The sequence below is a fragment of the Panthera tigris genome, chromosome C1 (genome assembly GCF_018350195.1).
Source record: "Panthera tigris isolate Pti1 chromosome C1, P.tigris_Pti1_mat1.1, whole genome shotgun sequence".
In the NCBI taxonomy this organism is placed as follows: domain Eukaryota; kingdom Metazoa; phylum Chordata; class Mammalia; order Carnivora; family Felidae; genus Panthera; species Panthera tigris.
Window position 1 is genome coordinate 63,993,584 of NC_056667.1, and position 14,432 is coordinate 64,008,015.

Here is a 14,432-nt window from a genome sequence, read left to right on the forward strand (position 1 = left end):
TAGGATTAAAAAGTAATTAACAAAGCACCGATGAAACATTTGCAAGATAACCTTCTAAGTTTTAAACTAGGATCCACCAGGGGTGCCTGGCTGGCTCAGTCAGTTAAGCATCCGACTTCAACTCAGGTCACTATCTCATGGTTCATGAGTTTGAGCCCCGCATTGGGCTCTGTGCTTATAGCTCAGAGCCTGGAGCCTGCTTCAGATTCTGTGTCTCCCTCTCTGCCCCTCTCCCACTCGTACTGTTTCTCTGTCTGTCTCGCTCTCTTTCTAAAAAGAAAAAAAATTAAAATTAAAGAACAAAAAAGCAAAAAAAACCTAGGACCTGACAGGCCACTCTCCAGTACCTAGCCTCTAGTAAACTTAACCTTTAATGGATACAGAGCTCTACAGTAATTTTTTAAGCAGCTGTCTGAATGAAAGAGACCAGTAAGGTTAAAATGTACCATCATCATGTATACTGTGCAGAGATGTATTAACAAATAAAGATCTTGCAATCTACTAATCTTTAAAAATATGAAAGGACTGCAAGAAGCCTTATAATTGAAATAGGGGGACCCAGAGAAACCCTGGAATGTGGACAAGAACACAGTGGGGGGTGGGGAACAGTGGGTAATATATCTCTGTTAAAGCAAAGTATTCACTGATATATAACATTTGAGTAAGTTGAAGTTTTTAAAAACATACATGGGTTTGGACCTTTGTTTACACAGAACCTTTGCCTTAGATGGAGGGTCTTGAAATAATGAAGAAGATAAAACTGTTTCATGTTGTATCCCAGAATTGAATCTCTCCCATATCTTAAATATCTAAATCCCAGGAAAGCATCTACTGAAAGGTCTCTAATCAAAATATTTAAATCATGCATGTATGTATACACACACACACACACACACACACACACACACACACACACACATATATATATATATATATATATATATATATATATATATATATACATACACACACACACACACACAACTTGTCTAATATAGAAACAGGCTGAAATATAAGATAAATTTAATTTCACAAAAGGGGACAATAATCATCAGGACCAAGAACAGACTCATTGGACATTTAAATTAGTCAGCATTTACTGCATTCACACCATATCTTTGTTACTTTCATAGCACAATGTAGTCAAGTGTACATAAGAATACAAGCTCCCGTGCTAGAATGTCCAGGTTTAAATACTGGCTTTACCATAGACTAGCTGCTTGATCTTATTATACAAGTTGTCTCTTGTTTCTGTGCTAATACTTTGTTACAGTTTTTGTGTCTATGTTCTTGAGGGAAATCCCTCATGATCTGTGGTTTTCTTCTCTTGTGATGTCTTTGATATCTGGGTATACTGGCCTCATAAAATGAGATGGGAAGCATTCCCCTCTCCTCAATTTTCTGAGATTGTGTATTATTTCTTATGTAAATGTTTGATAGAATTCACCACTGACACCATCAGGGTCTAGACTTTTCTTTGTGATAAGATTTTAATTTACAAATTCTCTTACTTGACTTGATAAAGGTCTATTCAGCTTTTCTGTTTCTTTTTGGGTCACTTTTTAATATTTGTATTTTTTCTAGGAATTTGTCCATTTCACTGTAATCAACTAATTTGCTGGGATAAAGGTCTTCATAAAATTTACTTATAATCTTTTTGATTACTCCCTTTCTTGCTTGTTTGGTTTGCTTTTCCTTCTTTTATAGAGACAGTGCGAGCAGGGGAGGGGGGCAGAGAGACAGAGAATCACGCTCAGCGTGGAGCCCAATGTGGGGCTTGATCCCACGACTCTGGGATCATGACCTGAGGCAAAATCAAGAGTTGGATGCTCAACCGACTGAGCCACCTAGGCACCCCTATCTTTTTTATTTCCAAAGGGGTTGTAGTGATGTTCCCTCTTTAATTCTTGATTTGGTACTTCTTCTCTATTTTCTTGTTCAGGCTAGCTATTATCAATTTTATCTTTTCAAAGAAACAACTTAGGATTCCATTGACTTTTCTTTGTTGTTTTTAATTTAATTTTTCTTTTTAGTAAATTTCTATATTTAGGGAAGTATTGCCTAAACATTGTTCTAGAAGCTAACAACTAACATGGGCTTCATAACAAAAAATAACAATTCCATTGCTACTTCACCTTCAATTCTCCTGCCTCAGAATTAATCATGTTAGAGTTATCTAAGTAGATTAAGTAGTTATCTTAAGTAGTTATCTAAGAGCTTCTTCTGGTATTTATCTCTAATATTTCTAGAAAATATGCTTATATCACTATTTTGTTTTACAATCCTACACATTGTATCTCCTGATTTCCTATGCAAGATAAATCTGTTCCTTGACATCATCATGCTCCCTATTCTTCCCTTCCCCCACCAGTTCTCTTCTTCCTATCTTCCCTATATCTTTATGTTAAAATTTCTGGTAAAAGAGTCAACTGTTGCATTATTATAACTATGCAACTATTGTTTGAGTTGAGCCACAAAATACATTCTGATCTTTTTTATATACAATTTTTCCCCCTGAAGTTAATAGTTACTTCAACTCCCTGTTGGCTTAATTTTCTGTGTAGCTTGTACTCTTAAGATATTACTAAACCTTCTCTTAGCATGGTTAAACACATCAGATATTTTATCATCACTCTACTGGTCCCACGGACAATCATCTTGGAGCACTACACCATCCTGCTCTAGTTCATACTCTTTTTCTGCCAGTTTTCCTGAGGCATATAATTGAATAGTCTGTTATTGAAAGAATATGGTTTCTATTCTATATGGCTGTCACCAGAGATTTCCTTTCACCATCATTAATCTGGGAGTTTTACGACTATCTCATGTTGATGAGTCCATCTCTTGTGTCTTGGATTGTATGTTTTCAGGTTTTTTGGCTTATCCCTTCATTCAATAAATCATCCAGTAACTTCTTGAGAAAGGATGAAAAAAAATTTTTTTTGAAACTTTGACTATCTTTCCTATACCATGGTATGTGAAGGGATAACTTAGCAATGAATAGAATCTTGAACTGGAAATATTTTCTCACATAATTTGAAGATATCACTCCACTGCTTTCTTGTTTTAAGTGTTGCTATTGATAAGTGTGATGATGACACTGATTATTGTTCTTTTGATCACGGCCTTTTCCCCCTCCCCTTCTGGAAGTTTTTGTTTTTTACTGTTTTACTCTGTTTACTCCTTTTTGTTTTTTACTGTTTTGAAATTTCAAAATGATGTTCCTTGGAATGATGTCTATTTGTTTCACAGTATTGATCACTTGGTAAAACACTGAGTTCTGGAAAAGTTTTCTTCTATTATTTCTTAATATATCCTCCCTGCTATTTTTTCTGTCCTGTTTTTCTAGTACTTTTATCAGTCAGACATTGCATTTTACTAATTATTGTCTAAAACCATAAAGGGTATGAAATTTTACCCTGCTTCCATGGTAACAGGTGGGCCTAGAAGAGTTTCATGGATACTGGCAGAAGACATGAGACTCTTGGGTCAGAGATAAAGGACTTTATTACTCATGGCAGCATGAGCTTCTTCATGTTTCTGCCAGTTCTCCTTGTCTCCCAAGTCCCATGGGGGATAATGCAGTTGCAGGCCTAGGCAGATGCTATGCACATAATAAGTTTATGTAACAGATTAGGAAATCCTCAGATTTGAAAATTCTAAATTTTTTATAAGAAGCTGCAACACATCTGACCAAACTTTGCCTTAGAGGGAGACCTTACCCTTATTTTACTATAGAGCAAACAAATCTGCCCTTTGCTCCTGAGACAGTCACTATTTGTCTTCCAAGACTGTTCACTATACAAACACCTTTGACAAGATAGTCTAGAACAAAAAGCTTCTGGGGCGCCTGGGTGGCTCAGTCGGTTAAGCGTCCAACTTCGGCTCAGGTCATGATCTCACGGTCCGAGAGTTCAAGCCCCGTGTCGGGCTCTGTGCTGACCGCTCAGAGCCTGGAGCCTGTTTCAGATTCTGTGTCTCCGTCTCTCTCTGACCCACCCCCGTTCATGCTCTGTCTCTCTCTGTCACAAAAATAAATAAATGTTAAAAAAAAAATTAAAAAAAAAAAGCTTTCTAAGTGTCTCTGCTCACTAGATGTGCAAAAATATGAGAGACTCCTATAGAATTGTATGCCAACAGTTATTCCTCCAATTTTCTTACCCTTTTTCTTCACTTTTCCTTTTGTCTCTTTGTCCTACCTTTTGAGAGATTTCCTCAATTTTGCCCTCAAAACTTTCTGTTGATATTTTTATTTCTACTCTCATAGTTGGTTTTGTTTTTGTTCTTGTTTTTGTTTTTAAGATGAGAGAGAGAGAGAGAGTGCACGCGCAAGTGGTAGGTGGAGAGAGAATGTTAAGCATGCTCCACACCTAGTGCAGAGCCGAATGCAGGGTTCATAAATGTGAGATCAAAACCTGAGCCAAAATCAAGAGTCAGATGCTCAACCAACTGAGCCACCCAGGTGCCCCTACTCTCATAGTTTTAATTTCCAAGAGCTCTTCTTTGTTTTCTGAATATTCCTTTTCTATATAGCATCCTGTTTCATAAATAAAATGTTCTCATTTTTTTCTAAAGTGGTGGTGGTGGTGATTAAATTTTCTTTACCGTTTGCTTATTTTGATTTTTGTCTTTCAAAATAAGGATATTCTTGGGGCGCCTGGGTGGCGCAGTCGGTTAAGCGTCCGACTTCAGCCAGGTCACGATCTCGCGGTCTGTGAGTTCGAGCCCCGCGTCAGGCTCTGGGCTGATGGCTCGGAGCCTGGAGCCTGTTTCCGATTCTGTGTCTCCCTCTCTCTCTGCCCCTCCCCCGTTCATGCTCTGTCTCTCTCTGTCCCAAAAATAAATAAATAAATAAATAAATAAATAAATAAATAAATAAATAAAATAAACGTTAAATCAAAATAAGGATATTCTTTAAAAGTCTGATAATTCTTAGTTGTATATTCATAGTTAGAGTGAAAAAATAAAACACCAATCATGCATTAGCAGCACTTATCAACCACTGGGCCTACCAGTGGGATAAACCAGTGGGACTTGGCTATTAAACTGGGATCCTGCAAATGTCAAAATGTACATTCTCTATTAGACTAGTATATTCAGGCAGAAATTATCCACCTTCTACCTGATAGTATATACGCATAAATGCCAGTGTTCTGGGAACTAAAGAGGAGGAGGACTTTGGCAGTTCCTTTTTGCACCCAACCTTCGATATGCCTGGTGCCTGCTTTCCCAAGGTTCTACAGTACAAATTGGCTTGCTCTTACAGGTCTCCCCCATGATGGAAGTTAGGGCTCAGCTCTTCCATTCTGCTAAGTTGGTTACCATTTGTTCAACTATATTTCCTCTTCCAATTTTTACTACTTCTTGTGTGTTATTCTCTCCTCTTACATTTTCTTTGTCTTTTGGAGTTTATATATTTTTATGTCTTTACTGTCACTTTTATCAGGATTTTTCAGGAAGGAGAATAAACATATACACTCAACTGGCCATGTTCTTTAAACATAGCTCATAAACATATTTATAAATTTTACTACAAATTACTACATTTTTCATGATCTGTGCCAATGTACACTCCTCTCTAGTAGTGTGTGTGCTTTGTCATTACTATTACTACTTTTCATGTCTTTGCTAATATAAGAAATTAAAGAAAAAAATTTAAAATATTTACTGTATTTTTGAGAGAGAGAGACAGAGGGAGAGAGCATGAGCAGGGGTGGGGCAGAGCGAGAGGGAGGCACCAAATCTGAAGCAGGATCCAGACTCTGAGCTGTCAGCACAGAGCCGGATGTGGGGCTCAACTCACGAACCGTGAGATCATGACCTGAGCCAAAGTTGGACCACTGACTGAGCCACCCAGGCACCCCATAAGAAATTATTTGAAGTGGTACTTTATGGTTGAAATGAACAATTCTTAGATTACTAATGAATATTAACAAGTTTTCGTCAGTTTGTTAGCCATTTTTATTTCAACGTTGAGGCATGTCTATGTAAGTTCTTTGCTCCTTTTCTACTGGAGTGTTAGGTGTTTTTCCTTATCACGTCGTAAAAGTGGTATTTAAAGATGTTAATTGTGTAAGGAAAATATTTTTCTACCTTGAGATTTGCCTTTTCACTTTGATGCACACAACTTTTACATTTTACAAAGTCAAATATGTCAATTTTCTTTCATAATGTTCCATGCTTAGAAAGTCCTTACCTACAAATATTTACCAGTATACTTTTCCATTATTTTGATATTTTCCATTTTTTGTATTGATCTATAATCTGATTAGAATTTGCTTCTTCCATGTGTTATAAAGCAAGAATCTAACGCCCCCCAAATACTTTTGTACTGTCCTAGCATCATTTATTAAATAGTTCTTTAATTTCCTACTGCTCTATGATGGGACCTTTACCATTTGTATAATCTAGATACAGACTGAGGTTTCTAGGATAGCTAGGTGAACTATTCTATGCATAAGACTCACCTACATTTTTGCAATAGTGTCATTCTGTATATCTAAACAGTACAGGCCTAGATATTTTAATATCTGCCAGGGCTAACTAAATTGATTCTCGACACACAATCTTAAAAAATAAAACATATGCCTAACTAGATGAGACTAAAAAAAAAAAGTGTTATAATTAGTTAAATTATACATATTCATTCATTACTGACCTTTTCATTTTTCAGTACATTTCTAAAATATTTTACTTCTAAGCAACCTTAAGTAACATCTGTATTTGAGACTCTGCTAATATACATTCCTAACTACATACAAATTTCTCTTTTGGAAAAACCTTGTGTCTAATCATTTTTTTTTAATTTTAATTTTAATTTTAATTTTTTTTCTGAGTATTTTTTTAAATCCCTAGTTGTCATTATTTTATCATTCACTAAACTCCACGTGGTGGTAATTCAACTTACCTTTACAAACTAAAGTGAAATGAATGTACCATAGCATAGTCATATATTTCAAATCTTTTTTTTTTTTTTTTTTTTTTTTTGCTTATTTATTTATTCTGAGAGGGAGAGCGTACATGAAAGTTGGGGAGTAACAGAGAGAGAGAGAATCCCAGGCAGGCTCCGCACTATCAGCACAGAGCCCAGTGTGGGGCTCAAACTCACGAAATGTGAGATCATATGACCTGAGCTGAAATCAAGAGTCAGCCACTTAACCGACTGAGCCATCCAGGTGCCCCTATTTCAATCTTAATCTTAAATTTAGGCTATTTTTGAAGTGGTTCAACTTTAAAATTAACATTAGTGACATAAATATAAAATAATTTATATGGGAAAATAATCCATTTCTCTCCATATCTGTCTCAGTAACATAGTTCTATACCTGCTTTCCTAGTAAACAAATTAAGAGAAAGATAATCACCTTTAAAGAGAAATTATTAATATAAGCATACAAGGTTAACCAAACTACTTTCTTTGTGTGTGTTTTTCTATTTCTTCATAATATTTTTAAGTCCTAACAAACTTCATAAATCCTTAAAAGGATTAGTTGTAGTTTCCTATATAGTAATGCCCCTTATATCAGTAATTGCAATTTATACGTTCTCTTTTTTTTTTTTTTTTTTTTTGTTAGACAGGCAGAGTGAGCAGGGGAGGGGAAGAGAGAGTGGGAGAGAGAGAATCCCAAAAAGGCTCCTTGATGCCAACACAGAGCCAGATGTGAGGCTCTAACTCATGAAACTGTGGGATCATGACCTGAGCCAAAACTGAGATCAGACGCATAACCAACTGAGCCACTCAGCCACCCCTGCAATTTATATTTTCCTATGATTTGTACTTTTAAAATTTTGTTGTAGGGCACTAGAATGCCTAAATTATTAATACAATGAATCTTACAATCTACATATGTACTCAGACATGTTTAATCAATACCACCATTGTTGGCTATGAAAGGAACCTGAAAATCATAAATAGGTATGCCAACAAGCTACCTCTTAGTGACCTTTGGAGATCCCTTAACTCATTTAGCTTCTTAGCATGTCAAGACCCTTAAATTCAATAATCAATAGTCACCATACTTGTCCAGTGTCTACTATGTATCAGACGCTGCATTTAATGCACTGTCCAATGAAAATACTAACAAACTTCACCAACATTTGCAAAGAATGTATGTAACTTTAGCTTACAGGAGTCAGAAGGAAACAGGGGCAAGAAAGAAGAGGAAGGAAGTTGGGAAGAGGGTTAAAAAGATAGAAAAGGAATGACAACAAATAAGGAGTTGGTCTTTCCCACTGTCAATTCAGATTTCTTCCTCTACCATTGCTAGCACTCTGCAACCATGCACAATCCTTAGGAAGGATTAACAGATGTGCTGTGCACACCAACCACCTCAGTGATTACCAGAGGGAGTGACGCCACTCCCAAACAACACAATGTAACAGTATACGTCAGTCAGTACACTTTGAATCTCTCAGCGCCATGAAGCTATATCAACTAGTCCCTATTACCTAAACTGTGATTTCATCATCCCAGGAAGGAGTGGAAGAAGGAGTAAATCCAGGGTGTGCATAACTTGATTAAACTTTCTATCAATAGCCAAGAGGAAAGGAAAGAGGTCAGTTGATATGAAAATACATCCAATTATCAGAAAATATGGAAAAAATATATATTTGCTTTACCAAATTGTGGCTTCTAAAAATCATACACACTGTATCAACTCTGCTGAGGAACATTCACATTGTTTCCAGTATGTTGTGGCCACATGCAAGGCTGATATAAATGTTGCTGTACTGAGATTCTTATATGCTAGTACTTTTATTTATATATTAGTAGTACAGGCTACATTGTCATGAGTGGAACCATTAGGTTGAAGGGTATACTGTATATACTTAATGTGAAGAGATGTTACAAGATGACCTTATAAAAAGAAATGATTTCGGTATCTAGCAACAAGGTATACACATACGTTTTTCCTAGCGTCTCTGCCAGAAATGGACGTTTTTAATTTTTAAAATACCTTTATTGAGATATAATTCAGACAATGTAAAATTTGTGTTTTAACATGTACAATTCAACAGTTTTATTATATTCACAGAGCTTTGCAATGATTACCACTAAGGTTAGAACAACTTTGTCACTCCAAAAAATGAAACCCGTACCCATTCAGAAGTGAGTCCCCATTTCCCTACCTCATTCCAGTCCTAGGCAACCACTAATCTACTTTCTCTCTATACAAATTAACCTATTCTTGACGTTTCATACAAATGACACCATACAATATATGGTCTTCTATGACTGGCTTCATTTACTTAACATACTGCTTTCAAGGTTCATCCATGTTGTAGCATATATCAGTACTTCATTCCCTTTTATCATTGAATAATATTCCATGTATGGAAACACTTATTTTACTTATCCATTTATCAGTTGATGAACATTTGGGCTGTTTCCACAAATTATTGGCTATTATGAATAATGCTGCTGTATAAGTTTTTGTGTGGATGTATGTTTTTATATACCTAGGTTGGAATCACCAGGTCATATGGTAACTCTACATTTAAACCTTTTGAGGAACTGTCAAACTGTTTTTCTAAAGTGTCTTTTTAATTTTTGCCAATTTGAAGGACATAAAATCGTTTCACTTTGTAATGTGCACTTCCTTACTGAGTTTGAGACTCTTTCCTTTCGTCCATTGGTAATTTAGGTTTGTTTTCTCTGAATTGCTTTTCATCTCTTTTGTCTTTTTTGTCTACTGAGTTGTTTTGTTTGCTTTTATAAACTTCTAAGAGTCTTGTGTATATTTTGGATATTAACTAATTTACTTTTGTCTTCTTTGTAAACATTTTGTCTTGATTCTAACATTAGTCCTTTAATGTTGTGGTATTTTGTGTTGTACACAATATTCTATTTTTATGGAGCTGAACATCTTTTGGGTTTTGTGTTCATTAAAACATTCTACCTTACTTCCAGATTAAAATGCAGTTGCCTAGATTTTCTTCTAAAATTTTTATTTATTTTACTCTAAGTCTTTAATCCATAGAAAACTTACATCATATACAGTATGAATTAGAAATTTAGGCAGTTTTCTACTGAAATGATATATCGTCTTAATCATATATTAAATAATGAAATAAAATGAATTTTTTCTTTGGATTATCTATTTTAATATCTTTCAAATCACAGGTCAGGACTACTTGCTGCTTTTAAAATCAACTTAGTAGGCTTTATTTGGACTTTTAAAAATAGAAGATAGAAAAACAAAATATCAGTATGCATCATATATAATGAGGGTAAATATATCATGGAATTTTTATTTCTAACACAAACATATAAACACATACATCAAGGGTCATAATGCATGTAAAATGCATTTCTTATTGTGAATTGTAATGAATGAAGTTTGAAATCCACTCCACCATTGTACTCCACTAATCCATTTGTCTATTCCTTTGTCCATATCATGTGTGTCTAATTCAAGTGGCTGTGTTCTGGTAAGGCCATCTCCCTTTTAGCTACTATTAGACATTTGTTCTTCCACATGAACTATGTGGTCAATTTTTTCTTAACATCAAAAAAGTCATTTTGCTTCCATTTAAATTAGGATTGCTAATTTGGAAGAAATTTTACTTTTATGGCATTAAGTTCCCTGCACCCACCAAGTACTGGTATGCCTTTCTGTTTACGAAGCATGGTGTGTTTCTATATTTCTTATTATACAGGTCCTGTGCTTTACTTGTTAAATTTATTCCTAAGTATTTTAATTAAATTTTATTTAAAATTTTTTTTCATGTTTATTTATTTTTCAGAGAGAGAGACGGACAGACAGAGCATGAGCAGGGTCGGGGCAGAGAGAAGGAGACACCGAATCCAAAGCAGGCTCCAGGCTCTGAGCTGTCAGCAAAGAGATCAACGCTGGGCTCGAACTCACTAACCATGAGATCATGACCTGAGCCTAAGTCAGATGCTTAACCGACTTAGCCACCCAGGTACCCCCTAAGTATTTTATAGTTCTTTCTCACTGTTGTGAAAGAAATTTTTTTCCATTTCCATTCTTTGTGCTTACTGTAAATACAGAGAAGCTATCAGTTTTACTTATCTTATATCTGGCTATCTTACCAGATTCTTTTATTAATTCTATTGTTTATAACTTGAATCTCTGTGTTACCTAGATGTACTATTATATTTGCTAGGACCCTTAAAAAATGGAAATTATTTGGCAGTATAAAATGGCATCACTGAGAATCTTACTTAGCTCCTGACTGTAAAATGCTATTTAAGTAACATACACAAGAAATTACTCAGAATACTGAGACCCATTACTCTCTCTTCCACTTCTCACGTTGCTCCTCATATTACAGTCCCTGTCCCTGCTCCTCCTCTCCTACAGCTTCTAAACTACGCTACTAGTGAGAGGCTCTGGCTTCTCATGTCTTGGCAGTAAGGAAAAGAGGTGCTGCTGGCTCTCAGTGAACCATTAAAAATACATATCTGGCCATTCAGGTAAATGCATACATGGCACAAGGTAAGATGCTGAAAGGAATATCAAGAAATCAAGAGTGTCCTGAAATAAGAGATCTCAAATAAGAGATGAAAGGCATGTGAATAAAGCATGTTATTTCAAACAGAAATGGTACATGCTCCAAAACAGGCATAAATTAAGCATGATTCAAGATTAGAGGAAAATAGTTACTTATCGTATAAGAAGAGTTAACAGTAGAGGTTACACATATACAACAATTATGCCATAATTTGGATATAGTACTGATTAAAAAGCTTTTGAGGGACTGGGTGAACCTAATTATCACATGTATTACTATTCTCTTACAGGAAAGAAACTGCTTTCAAATAATTCACCTGTAGTGAACTTCTAACAACAGAATTCATATATTTCTTAAAGATTGCTTGGACACATAATGGTAACAGTCCTACAATTGTAGTACTGTCAATAAAAGGAAATAACAAGAAGAATAAATAAGAGCCTGGTTTAACAGTGTCCATTCCTGATTACCCCTTGAGAACACAATCTTATTCAATAAAAATTAAAAAAAAAACTTATCATGCAAATTTCTTCAAAATTTAAATTTTATAACTTCAGGTACTCTATAATAATGTTTATAATTCAGTGTTAAAGTTAATATAACTTCTTATATTGCCAAAAATATCACAATAAAAATTTTCACCAGGGTCAGAAATTTTCATCTTTGAATTCATACAGTGTATAATAGCAAAATGCAGCTGTTACATAAAGCATAGTTTACTGGTTCATTCATGCTATAAAAATATGACTGACATTTCATCTGGTCAACCATCCTAAAGGTTAATTCTTGTTTCCTGTTTCAGATTTTATTCCAGGTGAACTGCGCTGGGCAGATTCTATTTACCTATTCTGAACAAACCACAAACTGTTTCATTGCTCACTCTTACTGTTAAGAACATATTGACTTGCTGCCTGCTCTGCTGTTTAATTCATTTATGCTGAGAGTCAGGCATGAAGACAGAATTTTAAATGTGACATTTGCAGGCTGTTAGGTCATTTAAGCTCTGACAACACTAGGGAATTCCTGACATATAAACTGGACCTGATTACCAAACACAGATAGGCTTCCCAAAGCAGCAAATTTCTGTTTGGTTTTTTTTTTTTTTTTTTTTTGTAATATCTCATAGAACTTAATATTAAATTTTGATGTCAATGAAAAGATCTCTATAGTCATCATTTAAAAGTAAAAGCCTATTTCTTTTAATAAGCTCAAACCAGTACTTCTTCTAATCAAACCAAATTAGCTAAGTGAAAATTCTTTTGGTTAACAAAGACATATGGAAAGGCTCATAATAATAATATGAACAGACACTAAAATTCTGACATATTCCGATTTTTAAGGGCTTTTAATCTATAGATTCTGAAAAATCAGGTAGTTCTCAAGGCCATGCCTCTTGTCTCTTGTCAACAGACCATTTATTTTTTTATTTTTTTTTTCAGTATATGAAATTTATTGTCAAATTGGTTTCCATACAACACCCAGTGCTCATCCCAAAAGGTGCCCTCCTCAATACCCATCACCCACCCTCCCCTCCCTCCCACCCCCCATCAACCCTCAGTTTGTTCTCAGTTTTTAACAGTCTCTTATGCTTTGGCTCTCTCCCACTCTAACCACTCTCTTTTTTTTTTTCCTTCCCCTCCCCCATGGGTTTCTGTTAAGTTTCTCAGGATCCACATAAGAGTGAAAACATATGGTATTTGTCTTTCTCTGTATGGCTTATTTCACTTAGCATAACACTCTCCAGTTCCACCCACATTGCTACAAAGGGCCATATTTCATTCTTTCTCATTGCCACGTAGTACTCCATTGTGTATATAAACCACAATTTCTTTCTCCATTCATCAGTTGATGGACATTTAGGCTCTTTCCATAATTTGGCTATTGTTGAGAGTGCTGCTATAAACATTGGGGTACAAGTGCCCCTATGCATCAGTACTCCTGTATCCCTTGGGTAAATTCCTAGCAGTGCTATTGCTGGGTCATAGGGTAGATCTATTTTTAATTTTCTGAGGAACCTCCACACTGTTTTCCAGAGCGGCTACACCAATTTGCATTCCCACCAACAGTGCAAGAGGGTTCCCGTTTCTCCACATCCTCTCCAGCATCTATAGTCTCCTGATTTGTTCATTTTGGCCACTCTGACTGGCGTGAGGTGATATCTGAGTGTGGTTTTGATTTGTATTTCCCTGATAAGGAGCGACGGTCAACAGACCATTTAAAATTAGGATCTGTCCAGGGCAGAGCCAGACTTTATATGCTATCAAAATCACACTACAAAATCTTAGTTTAAATACCTACCACACTGCCTTCTCTAAGATTATAGTTATGCAGAAGGGATGATAGAGTCATTATAATTGGGAATAAAAAAAAAAAACCTGCCCACATGACATTTAGAATTACACTTTACAAGAGCTGATAATGGGGTAGGGTGAAGGAAGTAAGGAAAGACTGTTTTCTTATTTTAGCTACTCAAAAAAATTACACCAAATGACAATTTTTCAGCTCTTTCTCCTTGTCACTAACAAGAACTATACACAATGGTTCAAATGAAAGTTTTCTGAAATTAAGTCTTGTTGTTAAGTAATGAACAAAAGATAATTCTGATTTTACCCTGTATTTTATATAAGAATTCCACTATACACAGCAAGTAGCCTTTTAATATTGTGCTTTGAATGAGACTTTCAACTGTAATAGGTGGAGTCCAAATAGGGATAGATGGCCTGGAATGCCTTTCAGCTATAGCACATTGATTCTGAAAAATCTAACAGACGCAATTACTTTTCAAAGATTAAAAATCTTGTTTCTTTCAAAAGAATATAATGGAAAGCAAACCTGGTGTATTATCTGAGCTACAGGAAGTTGTTCAGCATATTTCAGAGGTTCCATTAGTTCCTCATCCATCCACTCTTTCTTATATCTGAAAAAAGGAGTTAGAAAACACATGACTAAGGTAA

At 35.4% G+C, this 14,432-nt stretch overlaps 1 protein-coding gene across 2 annotated transcripts in view; it reads right to left on the reverse strand.

Moving 5' to 3' along the window:
• Nucleotides 1-14,432, reverse strand: part of PIGK (phosphatidylinositol glycan anchor biosynthesis class K) — a 156,418-nt gene that overhangs the window by 59,986 nt on the left and 82,000 nt on the right. For both annotated transcript variants that reach the window (XR_006221604.1, XM_007079232.3), the window contains exon 10: nucleotides 14,311-14,395. Coding sequence is in view for 1 of the 2 variants with exons in the window: in XM_007079232.3 (XP_007079294.1) it covers nucleotides 14,311-14,395 (85 nt within the window). In the remaining variant the exon portion in view is untranslated. The remainder of the gene's footprint in view (nucleotides 1-14,310; nucleotides 14,396-14,432) is intronic.